At 54.1% G+C, this 19,055-nt stretch overlaps 1 protein-coding gene across 1 annotated transcript in view; it reads right to left on the reverse strand.

Annotated features, from left to right (window-relative positions):
* The window catches only part of HYDIN (HYDIN axonemal central pair apparatus protein), a 148,014-nt gene that overhangs the window by 52,673 nt on the left and 76,286 nt on the right, over nt 1-19,055 (reverse strand). The window contains exons 18-22 of the mRNA XM_051629185.1: nt 17,057-17,295; nt 13,893-14,148; nt 11,935-12,078; nt 11,151-11,294; nt 10,041-10,354 (exon numbers count right to left, since the gene is read on the reverse strand). Coding sequence (XP_051485145.1) covers nt 10,041-10,354; nt 11,151-11,294; nt 11,935-12,078; nt 13,893-14,148; nt 17,057-17,295 — 1,097 coding nt within the window. The remainder of the gene's footprint in view (nt 1-10,040; nt 10,355-11,150; nt 11,295-11,934; nt 12,079-13,892; nt 14,149-17,056; nt 17,296-19,055) is intronic.

Here is a 19,055-nt window from a genome sequence, read left to right on the forward strand (position 1 = left end):
TCCCCATAGTCAAACAAAGCTGCAACCTGGGATTCCAAGCTGGGAATTTGGTGCCTTTCATGATGTTCTCCCAACCAGGTATTTGTGTTGAGCTCTGCAGCTTACTATTCAAGGTTGGGGTTTGTGTCTGGAGTAGAAGCTTGGCTCTTCACAACCCCCCAAGTGGTCCCACCTGCCTTGTCCTTCCTGCAAGACCAAGGCTTTGCCCAGGTGAGCTGCCCCAAGAAGGGGCTGCTGAGCAGTGGTTGTCACTCACCCTGCTGCTGGGACCCCAAGGGGGACCCCAAGGGGGACACCTTGGTGCTCTGTGTGGGACAAGAAACAAATTCACCTCAAGAAAGGTGCCCATGGGCAGCTGATCACTGCCTCTCCTGGGGGACAGGGGAGATGCCTCCAGCATGGAGGGATGAACATCCAGGGTCAGGAGCACCTCAAGAAAGGTGCCCACGGGCAGCTGATCACTGCCTCTCCTGGGGGACAGGGGAGATGCCTCCAGCATGGAGGGATGAACATCCAGGGTCAGGAGCACCTCAAGAAAGGTGCTCATGGGCAGCTGATCACTGCCTCTCCTGGGGGAGTGGGGAGATGCCTCCAGCATGGAGGGATGAACATCCAGGCTCAGGAGCACCTCAAGAAAGGTGCCCACGGGCAGCTGATCACTGCCTCTCCTGGGGGACAGGGGAGATGCCTCCAGCATGGAGGGATGAACATCCAGGGTCAGGAGCACCTCCAAGCCCTCCTGCTCCCCTCCAGACCAGAGCATGAGCCTGACCATTGTCACAGCAGCTGTCCCCAAGCTGCCACCTGCCACCCATCCCCGTGAGGTGATGAAACTGCAGCTCCTGGAGCTGCTTGTGAGAAACAAGGTGGCTGAATAACAACTCCTGAGGAGAAGTAAAGCCCTGGGATGGAAAAATCCATCAGCATTTATTAAATTCCCTTTCATTTCCTAGCATGGCTGGAGGCAACTTCACAGGCCCACGGTGCAGAGACAAGAACAATAATTTTCCCTCTAAAGCAGAAGCCCTCTGGGCCATGGTGTGATTAGAGGGTTCTGCTGGGGAGAAGCCCAGAGCACAGCCAGGAGCTCCTGCCAGGGGAGGAGAAGTCAAAATGTGTAACAAGAAGCAGAGTGTGAAAAGGAAAGGAGTGAGGAACCCGAGGTGTCACCAAAAAGCTGGTGTCTGGGTCAGGAAATCTTCCTGGGGCTGGAGATGATGTGGTCTCTCCTCTGGAGAAGGAAGGGGAAGGTAAGAAGCTCAACATCAGGCCAGGCTTGGGGCAGATCTTCCTCTGCATCAGCCCAGGTTTGGGGCAGCTCTTCCCCTGCATCAGCCCAGGTTTGGGGCAGCTCTTCCCCTGCATCAGCCCAGGTTTGGGGCAGATCTTCCCCTGCATCAGCCCAGGTTTGGGGCAGATCTTCCCCTGCATCAGCCCAGGTTTGGGGCAGATCTTCCCCTGCATCAGCCCAGGTTTGGGGCAGCTCTTCCTCTGCATCAGCCCAGGTTTGGGGCAGCTCTTCCTCTGCATCAGCCCAGGTTTGGGGCAGCTCTTCCCCAACATCAGCCCAGGTTTGGGGCAGCTCTTCCCCAACATCAGCCCAGGCTTGGGGTAGATCTTCCCCAACATCAGCCCAGGTTTGGGGCAGATCTTCCCCAACATCAGCCCAGGTTTGGGGCAGATCTTCCTCAACATCAGCCCAGGTTTGGGGCAGCTCTTCCTCTGCATCAGCCCAGGTTTGGGGCAGCTCTTCCCCAACATCAGCCCAGGTTTGGGGCAGCTCTTCCCCAACATCAGCCCAGGCTTGGGGCAGCTCTTCCTCTGCATCAGCCCAGGTTTGGGGCAGCTCTTCCCCAACATCAGCCCAGGTTTGGGGCAGCACTTCCCCAACATCAGCCCAGGTTTGGGGCAGCTCTTCCCCAACATCAGCCCAGGCTTGGGGCAGCTCTTCCCCAACATCAGCCCAGGTTTGGGGCAGCACTTCCCCAACATCAGCCCAGGTTTGGGGCAGCACTTCCCCAACATCAGCCCAGGTTTGGGGCAGCTCTTCCCCAACATCAGCTCAGGTTTGGGGCAGCTCTTCCCCAACATCAGCCCAGGCTTGGGGCAGATTTTCCTCCGCATCAGCCCAGGCTTTGAGTCAAAGAAATGTCAGTTTTGAGAGGTGGGGGAGAGTTTTGATGTCTTGGTTGACCCTAGAACCTGTGCAGGCAAGGACACAGGGATGTTAGGACTGAAAAGAAGTGAAGTGTCTCACATTCTTGAGGTGGCAACCAGAACTGCCCAGCACCACCTTCCAAGCATGAGCCACAGGCTTGGATTTTGGGGTGCACTAAGTGTCCTCAGCTCCTGCTGAAGCCCACAGACCTCAACTGCACCATCCCTTTTGAGGAGAAGAGGCAGAGGAGGATCTGAGGCCCCTCAAGCTCCATCCAACGTGGCTGATGTCTCTCCCAAAGTGTTTCCAGGGGATGGGACTGGTCCAGTTTTGCAGGGTGCAGGCACTCAAGCTCCTCAGCCACTTGGGTCCAACTGGAGCTGGATCAGGGCAGCCAACCACTGGCACTGCTTGTCTACATGGACATCACCCTCCAGCAGTAGCACCTGCCTCTCCTGAACAGTGACAGCCCTGGAAGAAGTTTCTCCACTGGAGTTCCTCTGACTTGCACAGATGTTCCAGACAGCAGAACAGCATCTGTTAAGTCCTCTTCATGCTCTGCACATCAGCCAGGTGACCTCCAAGCACCAGGTGAGGTGGTCACAAGCTCTGGGTTCTCTATCAGACAGAGAAATGCTCCTCAAGCTCTACTGCAGCCAAAGGTCCCTCTGAACACACCAGCAGCTCTGATGATAACCAGGTTGAAGTGTTTGCTCAACACCAAACAAACCCAGAGAGCTGCAATTTGGAGTCAACAGCAGCAATTCCAGTCTTACCAGTGACTTACCAGTGAGTGCTGGGAGCTTGGCAAGCCATGAAGAGCTCAGCTGCAAGGGTTCAAAAGATTATGAAGCAGGGAGGGAGGGGGGCTGAGGAGCTGGCTGAGCATGATCAGAGGAGAACAGCAGGGTGGTCGTGGGTACCTGAGGCAAACAGAAGGTTCCCAATCCATGGGAAGAGAGAGATTCTTGATCTGTCCTCTCCTTCAGGTAAAGGCTGCAGGAAACCAAAGCTGGATCTCAACAGGTTTGTGGAAGGGCTGAAAGGGGACAGGCTGAGATGGCAGGGAGCAGCTGGGGTGGGCTTGGCAGGGCAGCTTCACCCTGTTCTTGCAGGCACCTCAAAAAGCCACTCAAGCCTGAGCTGGGACATCCTGGGGATGAGGCACCAGCACGTCCTGCTGCACCCTGCAGCAGCCCCCCAAAAGCTCACAAGCCCTGGCCAAGCAAGCACAGGGGGGCTTGCAGCTGCACCCCAGGAAGAGCCAACCACAAGGACAAGGTCACAAGCTGCTGGCCCCTCTGCCCACCAGCCACCACCACCACCATCCTTCCACGGTGCCAAGAGCAGAGCAAGGAGAAGGAGAGACACGACTTGATGGAGCACATGCTGAAGTCCTCACCTAGAAGGACAGGTCCCTGCTGGTCTCGACTGCTTCTGCTGAACCCCAGAAGGTGTCTCCACCAGCCCGTGCTGAGCCAGGCTGCCTGGCACCTCCTGGGGGCAGCGATGCCACAGCCCTGAGCACCCTCCAAGGTCACCACAGGGAAAGGCAGGAGAAGGTGAAGCAGCCACCATCGTGGCCACAGAATGGGAAAGAAAATGAAAAATGCTCCAGTTGAACACACTTCCTAAGGTCACACACCCCAGAATCAATCAGAGGCTGAAGCTCCACCCTGCTGAGGACACCAGCATCACCACCCTGGCCAGAAGGAGCATCAGCAGAAATCACCCTCTGAAGGCTGTGGGTGGCTCCTCCCCCACGTCAAAGGCAAAGGAACATCACTGCCAAGGTCACTCTCACAGCTCCACATCATCATCTCCTGCTTCCCCAGGAGCAAGGCAGACACTCCCAGGAAACATGTTCCCAGTCCCACAGCCCCAGTGAGCTCCTGGGGATGGGGCAAGGGATGGCCAGACAGGATTGGCCTAGACCAGGGGACACCAGGGACAGCTGGGGACAAGTGTAGAGGGGATGGAGAGGTGACAGTCACCACCAAAGAGGAAGGTTTCCCATGGAGGAGGAAGATGATTGTCTCAAGGGAGGGCAGACACAGGAGGCACTAACTGAGGCAGGATCTTGGGGTGCCCAACCCCCCGTGGCCTCCTGCCTCCCCCAGGGATGGAAGGACTCAATCCTCCCACCATCCCCCTGACTCTGGGCTGGGCACCTTTTTGGGCTGCCCCACTCTTGGCAGAGCCCCACTGAATGTTGCCATGAGCTGAGGTCCTCTCCAAGCTGTAGGACTCAGCCCTTATGGGTCCCTCCCAGCTTGAGATGTTCCATGATTCAGTGATCAATGACCCATGAGTCCACGCTACAAGGGCAGCAAGAACAGCAGCTCCTCACCCTGGGGCTGTTGTCAGGAGTGAAGAGCTGGGCCAGCTGGATGAGAGATGATTCTTTTAACAGTCCTTTAACAGAGCCCATCACAGCAGGGAGCACCTCCTCACCCACAACACATGGAGCTGGTGGCTGTGGCCAAAGAAACCACTGGGGGACAAAACCCAGATCCCACCCTTTCTGAAAAAGAAACACATGATGATCTTTTGGGGAAACATCTCCCTGCCTGCTTCTCTGCTTGTCTACCTTAAACCAGCCTATGAGATCTGGATCTGAAACCCACCCCACACTCATCCATCAGCCCAACATCAGCCCCTCGAGGGGCTGTACAGGAGGACAAGCACCAGTTGCACTGGCTTGTGAGCCCAGCTTCACACAGGAGAAAACCTCCATGGTCTGGAAGGGTTTTTGCTTCAAATCCCTGTCTTGGCTTCAGCCAGCTCAGGGCTGAAGATGGGAGCAGCAGCAGGAGCACTGGGCTCTCCATCACAGCTCCACTAGGAAGCACCTTGGACTAGAAGGAATCCAGCACCAGAAATCCCCAGGGCAGATTGACACCCAAACCACTTGCAGGTTTGCTGCATGGATTCCAACTTGGCTTGAGCTCCTACTCCTAGGAGCAAAGAGCAGAGTGATACTGGAAAGGACAGAGAGATTCCAGTGGCTTCGGATGGATTTTCCCTGAAGGAAAGTTGTCTGATGCTGCAGGGCAGCAGGAAAAGACTGAAGGGTGAGGAACAGCTGGAGAACTTAAGAGCAACAAGGTCTGGGAGAATGATGGCACCTCACTCCTTGTTGCCACCAGCAGTGATATCAGGCCAGCAAATAGGCAGGAGTAAAGAGCTTATCCTGCCCCCCAGATCCCATCTGGCAGCTCCTGCCCTCAGAGTTAGAGACACAGAGTGGAAGTGACAGCAGCAGCTCCCCAATCAATGCTCCTGCTCAGCCCAACTGCCCCAGAGAGCTTCTCCCACCAGCCCCAAACAAGAAGAAAAAAGAAACTGTCAAGGTTTTGTTTCATACACAGTGCAACTTGGCAGAGCTGGGCCTGGAGCAGCAGCCCAGAGGTGGCAGGAGCCACCCAGGCAGGGCAGTATTTGTAGGGAGGAGGAGGGTGCTTGGAATGCAACTGGGATCCCACCCTGGGCCCTGGGTAATGATGCTGCTCAGGAATCCCAGCCTGGGTTGGGTTGGAATGGACCTTCAAAATCATCTGGATCCAACCCCCCTGCATGGGCAGGGACACCTCCCACCAGCCCAGGTTGCTCCAAGCCCCATCCAACCTGCCCTTCAACACTGCCAGGGATGGGGCAGCCACAGCTTCCCTGGGCAGCCTGAGGCAGTGACCACCACCCCACACCCAAGTGCCTGGGTTTCTGTCTCCAATCCAGACTTTGCAACAATCCATTTCTGCTCACTCCTGCCTCCAAAGCCTTTCTTGGCACTCACTGTATTTACCCAGGGAAGCTGGGACTGCCCCAGCCCTGGAAGATTCTACTTTTCAACCCATCTGTAGAACATTTCCTCCAGTCTCCCTTGCTTCAGCTCCTCGGTGTCTCTGCCCATGAGCACAGACCTTCTCCACAAGGCCTTGAGGACATCCTGACTGCCAGCCCAGAGGTGAAACCTGCCCAGCACCCAACCCCTGCTCCAAGAGACTCCATCTCTGAGAAGGAAGAAGGCCACTTCCCTCTTCCACCAAGCAAACCACTTCTCCCAACCACACGAAGCTGAAGGACAGATCACCAGCACCTTTCCATCCCTCCTTCTCTCAGTCACCCATGGCATTGAAGCAGGAAAAGGAGCACCCATGAGGCAACCACCACCCAAAACATCCTGTCCCAAGGAGCTGGTGGCACTGGGGAGGGGCAGGAAGGGAACATGCTCTTCCCTCACCCAGCTGAGACTCCCCAGAGCAGGTGGATCCACATATTTCTGCTGTACCTTCTCCCTGCTGATGCTCCACCTCCCCCCTCAGGCTCCTGACTGAGCACTGCTGTCACTTTTTTTGCCTTCTGCTGTTTTTCACTGTCTGCATGTTCCATTTCTCCCTCGTTAGGAAAAAAACAAGCAACAAAGCAAAAACCCCATCAAACATAAGAGAGAACTGGGGTTGGGTTTCTTCTCTTGCTGGGGGCTGGGATGTGGCTGGCAAGGTCCTCCCTGCAGTGCAGCCTGGCAGGGGACACCCAAGGAGAGAGGGCAGGGGGACATTATTTAGAGGAAGATCCACTTGGGAAGATGAAGGTTCCTTGCTTTGTTCCAACCAAACTGGCAGGGAAAATCCTGGCTGGGAAGGCACGAGTTCTTTGTCACACATTTGGCTCCACAAACCCTGTCCCCAAAGAATCAAGAGGCTGGAGGGATTTGTAGCCAAGAAGCTGGCACTCTCCAGAGATGCTGGAGCAACACACAGAGGGGGTTTGAGATGTGCAGAGTTTCCTGCTGGTCCATCCTGGCACATGGACCTCTTGTGGGAGCTCCATCCCAGGGAGGGAATGTCTCACATGAAGGGGACAAAGAGGGGGTGAGGGAACAGCAACACTCCAAGTAAATCACAGCATCCCAGACTGGTTTGGGTTGGAGGGACCTTCAAGATCATCTAGATCCAACCCCTGCATGGGCAGGGACACCTCTCACCAGCCTAGGTTGCTCTAAGCCCCATCAAACCTGCCCTTCAACACTGCCAGGGATGGGGCAGCCACAGCTTCCCTGGGCAACCTGGGCCAGGCTCTCACCACCCTCACACCAAAGAATTTCCTCCTCATGTCCAACGTCAATCTCCCTCTTCCAGTTTGAATCCCTTCCCCCTTGTCCTCTCCCTCCCTGCCCTTGTCCAAAGTTCCTTCCATGACAAGGCACAGATCCTTAATGAAGGGTGAAAACTCCAGAGAACAGCTGAGCTTGGGGATGAGCTTTGTCACAGGTCTGCAAGAAAATCCTTCTAACATCCTTTGAATTTGATGTCTTCCTTTGGATGCCAATCCCAAACAAAGCTGAGGAGCTGGATACTGCCTTTAGGAAGGAGGACAAACCAATCCACGTGGAAGAAACCTTTAAGGTAAGAAATGAGATGTTTGAGTGTGGCTCCATATCTACTATCTCCTGCTGGCTGGTTCTGGAGAGCCCTTCCACTGCCCCACAAAACATCTTGGTGCCAAGGCTGAACCCACCTTTAAGCCACCCAAGGTCCAAGAGGTGAGGAGAGACTCTTCTCAGTCTAACCACACAGGACTAGAAGCAGAGTAACCACAAGAGATTTATGGCTCAGCAGTGCCAGGGAAGGGCCACGGGTTGGCTTTGAGTTGGGCAGGTCCAACCACAAAGCCACAGCTGGACCATGATCCTGATCCACCCTCTCTGCTCCCAGTTGCAGCAGCGACTCGAGGGTCAGGAGATCCAACAACGGATCCGACACCAGGGAAAAAAAACCCCAGACTTCTAAGCACAAAGAGTCTTGTCCAGGCAAAGAAACATTTTTCTTCCCTGCCCAAAAGAAACGTGTGTGTCTGATGGATGCTGAGAGGCTCTGGTGACAGGTTCCAGCAAGACTGGATGGATAAATTCTACTGATCTCACCATCCTGAGCCCTGACGCTCGATTCCCTCCACGTCAGCCTGAGTTAGTTTGAGCTGATCATTTAGAAGACCAACAGTGCTTCGTGGGCACCAGCAAGAAGATCTGACAGGCTGCCCTGCTGCAGGGCTCTTAATGAGCAATTGGAGGTGGTAATAGCTTGGAGACCATCTTCATTTCCAGCCCTGCCACTGAGGATCACCCGAGCGGCTGCTGACGGACCCGCAGAGAGAACATTACTGCTTCATTAACATGCAGAGCAGGGAAGGAGCTGTCGTGGGGTCCACAGTGTTAATGAGCCAGCAAAGGGTGATGCCAAACCCTCTGGAGAAGAGGCTGATCCCTCCTGCCAAAGGCTCAGGTCCCTCCACAGCCCCCAGCTCAGCAGAGCTTTGGAAGCAGGAGCACCCGCAGGCTCGGGTCCAGCAAAACCCATTCAGGTGGAGCTGGGGTAATGAAAAGGGAACACCTGATTCAGCAGCCACATTTCCAAACCCCCTCAATGAATTCTTCAGGAAAAAAAACCAAAAACAAGCCCAAAAAACCAGCCCAACAGTAAAAAGGCAAGTGGCCAACAAGTGGCCCCAGGGGAAATTAATTCCACACAGACTTGGCTGTAACGTGCTTGTTTCTGTTATTATAAAATATGTGCATTGTTCTCTCATCAACATTAGATTGTTCCCTTTAGCTTGTAATTAAACTCTAATTTAATTTACCAGGACATGACAGGGGCCTCCAAGCAAAGCATCCAACTCTGCTCCCCACCCCCTGGCCACCTCCCTCCACCTGCTCTGCAGACTTGCCCCTGCATTGCTGGCTCTGCCCTCCAAGGTCTCCTGCACCCAGGGCCCCAACTCAAGTCTTGGTGCTACTGGGCAAGTCCCAGTGGGGAATGGGTCACCCCAGTGCCCAGATCTGCTCCCCTAAGGTCTCCTCACAGCTCATTTCCAGCTCCCAATAGGTCATCTCCTCTGAGCCAGATCCCATTTCCCTACACACAACCATCTATTGATGACCTCTGTTCTCTGTACCAGCAGCACTTGGGTGCCCAGGGATTCAACTCTGCCTGGTTTCCTGGGGCATGATGGAAAAACCATTTGCTACTGTAATTAAAATTGCCCAGACGAGACTTTTGGACCACACAGAGAGGCCAAAGAGGGAAGAACAACTAGAAAAGTGTTCATGGATCTTCGTATAAACAGGATCTAGGTGGTCTTGAAGGTCCCTTCCAACCCCAGCCACTCTATGAGTCCAGATGTTCCCCCAGCACAACTCCAAGATTGCTCTTGTGCTTGGCAAGCACTGGATGGCCCTGCTCCCCAGGGATGCTCAGTGGTTCCCACCAAGAGCTGCAGCTGGACCTGGAGCTGCAGCAGAACCTGCTGTTCCACTGCAAACCACTGAAGAGCTGGTTTTTGAACACGATGTGCAGTTTGACAGATGAAAACTCACTTCACCAAGGTGGGGTTTGTCCAGGCCACCAAGGGCTGAGAAAGCAGCTTCCCATACCCACCCTCCTTCCCAGTGAAGCCAGTAAGGGTTTCAAAGCAGCAAGAGCCTGGGACAGCAGCACATGGCTCTCGTGTCTGTGCATGTTCTTAGCATGAAATGAGGACAACCAGGGTTGGCAGGGAAGGACAAGAGGTCACCTTATCTGCTTGACCCAGTGCTATGCATGGGCTTGTAGCTCCAGAAATGAAGCAGGACTCTAGATTATGCAAAAAAATGTTGGTAGCATCTACAGCTCCAGCTTGGCTGGAGAACATTGTCTCCTTCCTAGCATCCTGGTGGTGGAGGTCACCTGTTCCCTGAGGATCTAAGCCTGACCACAGCTGGAAGGTGTTCCCACAAGGGGAAGCTGGAAGCAATCCTTCAGAGCCCAAGCAAACAGCCTCTTTGCAAAGCACAGAGGGGACACCAGGAAGGAGAAGAGGTTGAAGGAGAGGGTGAAGGGGTGGCTACCTCATGGAGCTGATCTGGCTGTCTGTCAGGAAGGACCAGTGGTACTGGACAGGCAGTGGGCTGCAGTTGGTCATCTCCACGTAACGCTCCTCCTCGGTGTCATTCAAGATGCAGCCAAAGTCCAGGGTGGTGGTTGGGATATGGAGATTGGGGAAGTAGACTTCTCCCCGCAGGGTGACCTGCTCCTGATGAGGGTGCTCAAGAAACTGTATCTTCAGAGCCTTCTCCACCACCCGGATATTCAAGTCCTCTTCATAAGCAGGGTTAAAACTGATGGAGAGATGAAGTTCCTCCCCTATCTCCAGCTTCATGGGCTGCAAGGAGATGAAGAGCACTCATCACCAGGTGCTGAAGCCCCGAGGTCTTCCAGAATGAAAGGTGAAAATGCTCCAAGTGTGACCCCAGTGTAGCTCATCACGTCCTTCATGTCCTTCAGCACCCCTGCCTGAGAACCTCATGGCACTGCACTCTGCATCAGTACGAGGAGGAAGCAGATACTGTCCTCCTGAACCCTGGACCCACAAGAGCTACATGACAAACACAAAGCCAACCAGCACCCTGGCACACCAGGACCCTGTGTCCTGACCCTAGAGGAACCCCTTTGTCCTCACAGCACAAGTGGCACGTGCAGGGGCTCTTCACTGCCATGGCACAGAAGTGGTGGCCACCAGGTGTTTAGCAGGGTCCCTGTCCACCACGTCCCACCACCAACGGGGCAGGTGCCAGGCAGAGCTGGAAGAGCATCCTCAGGCCTGGAAGAGCATCCTCAGGCCTCCTGAAGGCAGGGCTGCCCTGGTGGGGAGTGAGCAGCTCTTGAGGTTATCTGAGGAGGGATGCTGGAGAGCTGGGAGGGCTTCCAAGAGACACCTTTGGCTTGCCCACACAGAGTTACCTGCTCCCCTCTCCTCCTGTCCTAGAGCCAGGACCTACCTCCTCAGCTCAGATGACATCTCATTTCCTTCAGCACCTTGTTTCAAACCTGAGTTCAGGCTGGTCTCCTGCTGACCCTGAAGAATAAACTTCTCCATGAGAGGACCTCCAGGCAGACCTGTACCACCACACTCCTCCCTCTTCAACCCCACCCCAGCAAGGAGGTCCAAAGCTGCTCACCTGAACATCTGCAGGGAAGGGCTGCTGGTCTGCACTGCAGATGAAGAAGGGTTGCTCCAAGACCAGGACAACACTGAGTGGCAGGGAGGAGATGTTCTTTAAAGAAAGAGGCTTGTACTGAAGAGTTAGGACATCACTGGGGTGCTACATGAACAGGAGACAAGGGAAAAACAACCTGAAGTGGCCATGGACCTCCAAACCCTTCCACAGCATTTCAAGTTTTCCAAGCTTAGTTTTCTTTTCAGTGGTTTCTACCCTTCTGGAAGGGTTTTCTCTAAGTAAATCAGATGTTCTTCATGTTTAGAAACCACAGGAAAACAGCCTGGTCTACAGGTGAGGACCCTCAGAGGAGGCAGCTGGAGATGAAAACCAGAAGGTGAAGCCAGACCCTTGGCCTCCAGTTTTGCAGCCTCTCTTGGGCAGAACATTTTGCAGTTACATCCAGTAACTTCTTCTAACCATAGCAGCTCCAGCAGCCCCAGGAAAGCACTGAGGGTGTCCAGAGGAGAAAAGCCAGCAGGATTTGGCCTGCAGCAGAGAACCTGCAGGAACCCAAGGTCAGCTTTGGACACCTACACACACACGGGGCCAACTAAACACCTTGGACTGTCCCCAGCCCCAGAGGGGGGAAATGATGATCTCAGTCAAGCTTGGTCTTGCTCAAATCAATGCCCCATGGACTTGGAGCAGCTGTTTAACTTCTCCTGTGAACACAAACACCCCCCCACCACATGCTCAGACCCCAGCCAAGCTAGGAAAGGCCAGGAACAACCCAGAGACTCACCTTCTCCACCCGGAAGGTGATTTCTTGGGAGGAGATCTGCAGAACAGGAGCCACAAACTCACAGCTGACATCCACCTGCATGATCTTCACCTTCCCTCCCTTGTTGCCCACCATGGAATGGCACAGCAGTCGCTCCTTCACCACCTGGGGGCAAGAGTCACAGGTCACCAGTGGGTGCTGGTAGGGCAGCCAAGGGACACCCTGCATCTGCTGGTCCCCTGACCATGGATATGAAGGGTTTGGATAGCCTGGATAAAAATGGGGCCATGGGCTCTCAGCCATCAAGCATCAGCAGGTATTGCCACCACGAAGTGCCAGTCACTGGTCTCCTCAACAGCTCCCTTTCTTTTTATAGAATGGAGGCATGGTTTGGGTGGGAAGGGGCCTTGAAAGCTCATCTCCTCCAACCCCCTGCAGTGAGCAGGGACATCTTCAACCCCAGCAGGTTGCTCAGAGCTCCATCCAACCTGACCTTGAATGTTTCCAGGGATGGGCCATCTCTGGGCAACCTGGGCCAGTGTCTCACCACCCTCAGTGTAAAACATTTCTTCCCTTACATCTAGTCTGACTTCCCCTTCTTTCAGTTTCAAACCATCTCCCTTTGCCCTGTCACTACAGGCCCTGCTGAAACTCTGTCCTCATTTATTGTGCTCTCAAGTGTCCACCTTGCTCCACCCCAACATCCACAGAAGGCACTTGTGAGTCAGGGGCTGCCTACAATTAAAAGAAGTACTGCCCCAAATGATGGATGTTTTGATGTGCCCCATGGCTAAGCATAATGCTTCCAGGAACTGATGGAAAAAAATAGGAAACTATCACTAGATGAAGGGAAATGGTCCTCAAGACCCAAGGAAGGTGGGAAGTCCACTCCCAGGGTCTTGGCTTGGGCTGGAGGAGCCAGGTAACCTCAGCTGAGCTCACAGATGCCATCTCAGCTTTCCAGGTAAGACATCCTCTCCAGTGCCCTGAGCATCTTCTTTTCTTTCTGGGACCTTTTTACCTCTTCAGCAAAACCTCGGGGCTCAGAACTGCACAGGGACAGTCTCACCACACTCATTTGAGTGGACAATTAAGCCTTCTTCAAGCTAGCACTGAGGCAACCCTTTACAACACCTTTCCCAACACTAGTCTCAGCAAGAGCTTAATGCTTGTTGGTTCCACATTCACTTTAACATCTGTGCCCAGTGGCCCTGGAGCCAGGGAATGCACACCAGGGCTAGCTTCTCTGGCCAGCTGGATGTCCCCTGGAAAAAAAAAGAGACTGGGCAGGGGAACACCCAGTGATCCTGCTGAACTCCCCCTCCCTGAGCTACCACCCAAGGGGGCTGCAAGACTTGGCTGCCCTCAGGCCACTTGTGAGACTGTGCTGGAACTATTGACCAAAGTCAAGCTGTCAATTCTAATGATCCCTGGGAACAGTTTCCCACATGGAGAACATCACAGTGATGACAGAGCTGCCTGGGTTGGTTTTTCTCCTCCAGGACTCAGTGCCAGATGAGCCCTCTGCCCCTCTTTGGCTAAGGAGGAAACACGATGCTGCTCTCAGATGCTTCCTCCCTTCTCAGGTCTTTTTTTTCACTCACTGCTTTTCCCAGATAGATTCACTTGGTGGTTTTTCATTTACTTTCTGCCTGTGCTCCTTGCCCACGTGTGGCTTATTTTCTCTGCCCTTCCTTTCTGCCTCAGCCCCCAACACCTCCTAACCCTCTGTTTGCCCCCGAAGCTGCAACGCTTCCGTCAGCCCCTCTTCTGGTGTCAGCAGCTTGGGGTTATGGTAGCTATGGCAACACACCCAAAAAAAAGCCCTAGCAACGGATGGTGGCCAGCAAGGAAAGGCAACTGGTGCTGCCATGGTAACCTGTGGCATCAAAACAGTTTCTGGAAAGCTCATTTTCTCAGGTGAACGTCAAGGGCTGCGGAAGAAGCCCCAGCAGAGGTGACCTGGTTGGGGATCTCACCTGGGGAGTGCTGGAGGAGCCTTCCAGCATCATCTCTGTAGTCTTGCCTGGCAGCAGGTCCATGACCAGTGGTCGAAGTTTAAAGACAGGGCTGGCAGGTCTGGGGTTGGGGGAGGAAGCTTTGCCCTTGGAGGCCCCGAGGGGAGGCAGGCGCTCCCGCTGGCGGAACGGGGCGAAACCCGCCGTGGTCCAGTAGAGCCGCTGGGTGCGCCGGCCTTTGTTGGTCACCCTGAAGTGGTAACAGCAGGAATCCAGGCTGGAAGAGAAGCAGAGGTGGAAAAGGTGAGAGGAGCTGCCACCTGCCAGGGCTCACCCAGCTCCAGCACCCCGAGGGCACCCACGGGACTGCACGCTGAGCCAGAAAGCCACCTCCGAAAAGGAGGAGCTGGCTCGAGGCTTCAGCAGGAGCAAGACCTTGGTTGCTCCTCAGTTGGTCATCATCCAGCAGCTGGGCTGTTTGCTCACAGCAAGGAAAAGCTGCAGGAAGAACAGCCCAGCTCCTGCAAATCCAGCCTTTGGAGCTTCATGCATCACCAGCCTTTGGAGATAATGCACCAAGATAGGTTCGGGGTGGACCTGCCGGGAAGGAGAAGGAGCTGAGGGTCCTGGTAGAGAGGAAATGATCCATGAGCCAGGAATGAGCCCTTGTGGGCAAGAAGGCCAATGGGATCCTGAGGTGCATAAGGAAGAGTGTGGCCAGGAGGTCAAGGGAGGTCATTCTGCCCCTCTACTCTGCCCTGGTGAGGCCACATCTGGAGAACTGGGACCAGTTCTGGGCTTTCCAGTTCAAGAGAGACAGGGAACTGCTGGAGAGAGTCCAGGGGAGGCTGACAAAGATGACTGGGGGGTTTGGAGCATCTCCCTGATGAGGGAAGGCTGAGGGAGCTGGGACTGTTCAGCCTGGAGAGGAGAAGGCTGAGGGGAGACCTTATCAATGCCTACAGGTATCTCAGGGTGGGTGCAGGAGGATGGAGCCAGACTCTGCTCAGCAGTGCCCAGGGACAGGATGAGGGACAAAGGGCACAAGCTGGAACATGGGAAGTGCCACTGAAATATGAGGAAAAACTTCTTTCCTGTGAGGGTGACAGAGCCCTGGGACAGGCTGCCCAGGGAGGTGGTGGAGTCCCCTTCTCTGGAGACTTTCCAAACCCCCCTGGATGCTGCCCTGTGGGATGTGCTCTGGGTGATCCTGCTCCAGCAGAGGGTCTGCATTGATGATGTCCAGAGGTCCCTACCAACCCTGACAATTCTGTAATTAATACTCGGAGTGTTTCCTCCAAGATCCTTCCTGCAGGTCTTGCTGCCCTGGATGTTCCTCTGGCCTGCAAAGGGTTGAGGGAACAGGTTCACTGCCCTTCCACCTTCCCCCTGGGAGCTGCTGCCTCAGGGGGCTTCTTCCAGAGCTGCTACTGGGGAGCTGCAGGGTAGATACCTGCTGATCTGGGCCCCACCTGTGTCACTGGCAGGGCCCCTGCCCTTGGCACCCCATTCCTTTGGGAGCATCCAACCCCTGCCACCCCCAACATATCACCCTCAGCCTGAAGCAAGCAGCTGGGTTTGTGTCTTAGGAAGATCAAAGCACTGGGAGCAACATGACACAAACATGGCAGCAGGACCAGATCCAGTTGTCACCCCCTTCACTCAGCAGCAAGAGAGAGATCTGACACTAAATTAATACTTGATGGAAATAGATTCCTTCATGTGAAGAAACATGGACTGCAGGCCAGTCTGGAGTAATTACTTTACCCTCTATAAATCTGAACATGACCAGGAAATTAACTGTTCTGGAACAGTTATTGTCTTTTCTGAAAGGTAGAGAAGATGTGGCTTATAAAATGCTCCCCAGCTAAACACAAACACACCAGTGACAGCAGAGAGCAAACCAGTCTGTGAAACAGACTGTTACAAAATGACTTCTCTACCTTGAGGATGAAATGGGTTATGGTGTGGAAAGGAACAGCTGAAAGCCTGGAGAAGCTCTGGGCAGACACAGGATTTGTGGCTCTGGGAAAGCCCAGCTGATCTGAGATGTTCCCTCAGCCCCCAGGGCAGCAGGTCCCAAGGGAGCCTGCAGGCTGAGATGGGAAGGGAGGGCAGAGGACAATGACATCAACCACACTGACATTGTCCCCCGTGTCGTGTCACCCACCTGGGGCTGCACAGGGCACTGAGAAAGCACCAACCTCCCTCCACCACCCCTGCTTGGCTGGGGGTGCACATTAAACCCCCCCCAATCGAAATGCTTAAAGGTAGAAAACCCCCAACATCTACTCTAAATGTTTAAGGTAGGATGAACCTCCTTTCTACCCCAAAACGTAGGTACTGGACCCTCTGTGCAGCCAGGGAAGGGAAGAGGCACCTGGAGAAGACTATTCTTCTCACCCCCAGAGGTTTCCCACACGAGGCAGACAGGACTTTGGGAAGGTTGGTCTCCTGTTTAGAAGGATGGGTCTGGTTTGACACCCACGTTCAGTCAGTCCCCTCCTTTGAGCTAAACTCTCCCATCAACACTCAGTCTTTCCCACCCAACCTCAACCTTCTCCTCCCCCCTTCAGAGCTGCAACCACCCTCACTTGCCACGTGGCGTTGATGGAGAAGACAATGAGAGCAGGAGGAAACAGAAGGGAAGAGCCACCACATCAAACAAAGAGCAGCCTGGTGGGGAGATGAGGGAACTGAGGGATTTGTCACAGCAAAGACAAATTCTGCTGCTCCTCCAGGACTCCAGGGCAGAGGGGAAGGAAACCAGCCCCGTTCATTGAGTCCAGGAGCTGCTGACAAGCCACCACCAAGGTTTGTGCTCCAGAGGGAGTGAGCAAGCAACGTTATTGCAGAAGGAATAATGTTGATTCTTGTAATGTAGCTTTTTTCCAGCCCCAGGCTTCCAGAACCTGCTGCTTTCCTCCAAATCTCCATTTGATTCAGTGAGGAAATAAATGTTTTATCACTAAGGGCAATTCAGTGACAAGTGAGCAACTGGTGTCTGTTTTGGTGGCTTCTGAGGGTGTCTCATGGCTTTCCAATTGCCAGAAAATGTTTCTCCTGGGGCTCCGGTGAAATGGAGCCAGGATCTGGAGCCCTGAAGGAGAACCAGCTGGAAGGAGCACAGCAAAACTCCTCCTTGCTGAGCCCCCTGGAGAAGCAGGAGCTGAGGGAGATCCTACCTGAAGTGGGGTCCCAAGTCGAGCTTTGGAGCAAAGGGCTTGTCGGTGACGATGGTGGTGCCAATGCCAACAGCCTGGACAGGGATGACAGAGGTGTGGCTGTTCTCTATGAAGACCTTCACCTCGTCCTTGAAGTTCTCAGTGTCATCCAAGTTTGCTATGATGGCCAAAGACACCTCAGTCTCAGGGGGGATGACTCCTTTACTGGGTTCAATCCTCCAGCGGGAGCATTTGCCAGCCTGGAAGACAAGCCCAAGAGGAGCTCAGGGTGGAAACCATGGCCCCTGCTCTCCTGTGGGGTGCAGGAAAAGGAAGGACTACAGAAAATGAGGGTAAAAGCCATAAAAGCTTCATTTCCCTAAGCTACAGTGTCTGGGGACAGCAACCATGCAGCTTATCCAACCTGTGTTTTGCTCTCCTTTAACAGCCTCACTTCACTGACCCAGTTTTGCCCAACCCAAGGGATGATCATCCTCAGGAGAAGGTCATTCCCTCCCCTGCCTCTCCTTTGGGAAGCTGATTTCTCTCCCCCAGCTTCCTCCCAGCAGAGGAAGCTCCAATCCCACCGTGGCAGCCACACAGCTTGGGGGGGGGGGGGTGGATACTGCTCAGAGCTCTGCAGACCCAGCTGATCAAACCCCCCCACCCCACCCCAAAGTCTCCTTTCCCAAGAGTGAAGAGGTGCTTCCCAACAGCCTCTGAAGGCCTCTGCTCCCACTGACCCTCAGGGCTGCAACCAGGTGCCCTGAGAGCAGGGCAGTCAGGAAACAAGCAGAAAACAAACTGCATGACATCTGCCCTGTGGACACAGCCCAGGCCTCCCAAACACTCTCCTCCTCTGCTTTCTCATGGACCTCCCTCTCCAGATGGGCCAAGAAAGGTGCTGGACCCCCAGCCCACCTAAAACCACACTCAAGAGGAGAAATTCATGCAACATTCCTGGCCAGCATGGGGTGTAGATTCATGGCTTCAACACGTCCATCGTGGTGGTGGTGGTGGCACCTGCACCACAGTCCAGTGCTGTGTGTGGCACCACAGGCACTGCTCACCCAAACACTCCAAGATTGTAAGAGAAAAGGGGTTTTCTTTGGGTTTTTTTTAACAGAAATGGTGCTTGGAGGCTTGGCAGGATCCAAGCAACTGCTTGATGTTAGCTCAGGGTAGGTGAAGTGAAGCTCAAGTTTCCATCCATCAGGCTGGTGGCTCTGAGAAGAGGATCAGAAAACCAAGCAGCACTTCCAAGTCATGGAAAGCATTTTAAATAAACCCTCCCAAACCACCTCTGCTGCTGAGGAGGAGGAGGAGACTAGAAGGCCAGGGAAGCACTCACTTGCTGAGCACTCAGAGCCTCTGCAGAATGGGCAGGTTCCCCCAGAAAGTCTTGAGAGGCCTGGAGAGCAGGTCTGGTCTGCTCAGGATGGATCATGCCAAAGGCATCCAAATGATTTTCCAGGCAACATTAATAAACTCAGCTCCATTTAATTTGTCCTCTAGAGCTGCCAGAGCAAGCCTTAAAAGCAGCTAGAAGGAGATGGGATGGAGGAAGGCAGTCAGGACAGGCTCTGCTGCTCCTTGAGGACCAGGCTGGGCTTTTTTCACTCCTTTATCTTCCACATTCATTACTACCTGCAACCTGCTTCTGGTTTGGGACCTCAGACTCTGCTAGGGAATATTCTTAATATTAGTCTAGATAATGATCATTTTGTTTTCTGCCCCTCTGACACCCTGAAGAGGAGCAGTAGAGCTTGAAAACCAGGCTGAACTCCAGGGTGTCCAGCTAGACTGGAAGATGACACAACTCCCCCTGCTTCCCCAAGTGACTGAGCCTCCTGAAAGCATCAAGAACCAGCACCAAATTCCTCTTCATCTCAAAGGCCAGAGATACACACCATCCCAGGCAGGTAGACAAGAGAAAACTGAGCTCACTTGACCACAGAAGATCCCACCAACACTCTTTCTGCCCCTGCAGCTGGTCACAAGCCTCAGAGAGACCCACCAC

The sequence above is a fragment of the Apus apus genome, chromosome 11 (assembly GCF_020740795.1).
Source record: "Apus apus isolate bApuApu2 chromosome 11, bApuApu2.pri.cur, whole genome shotgun sequence".
Classification (NCBI taxonomy): Eukaryota; Metazoa; Chordata; class Aves; order Apodiformes; family Apodidae; genus Apus; species Apus apus.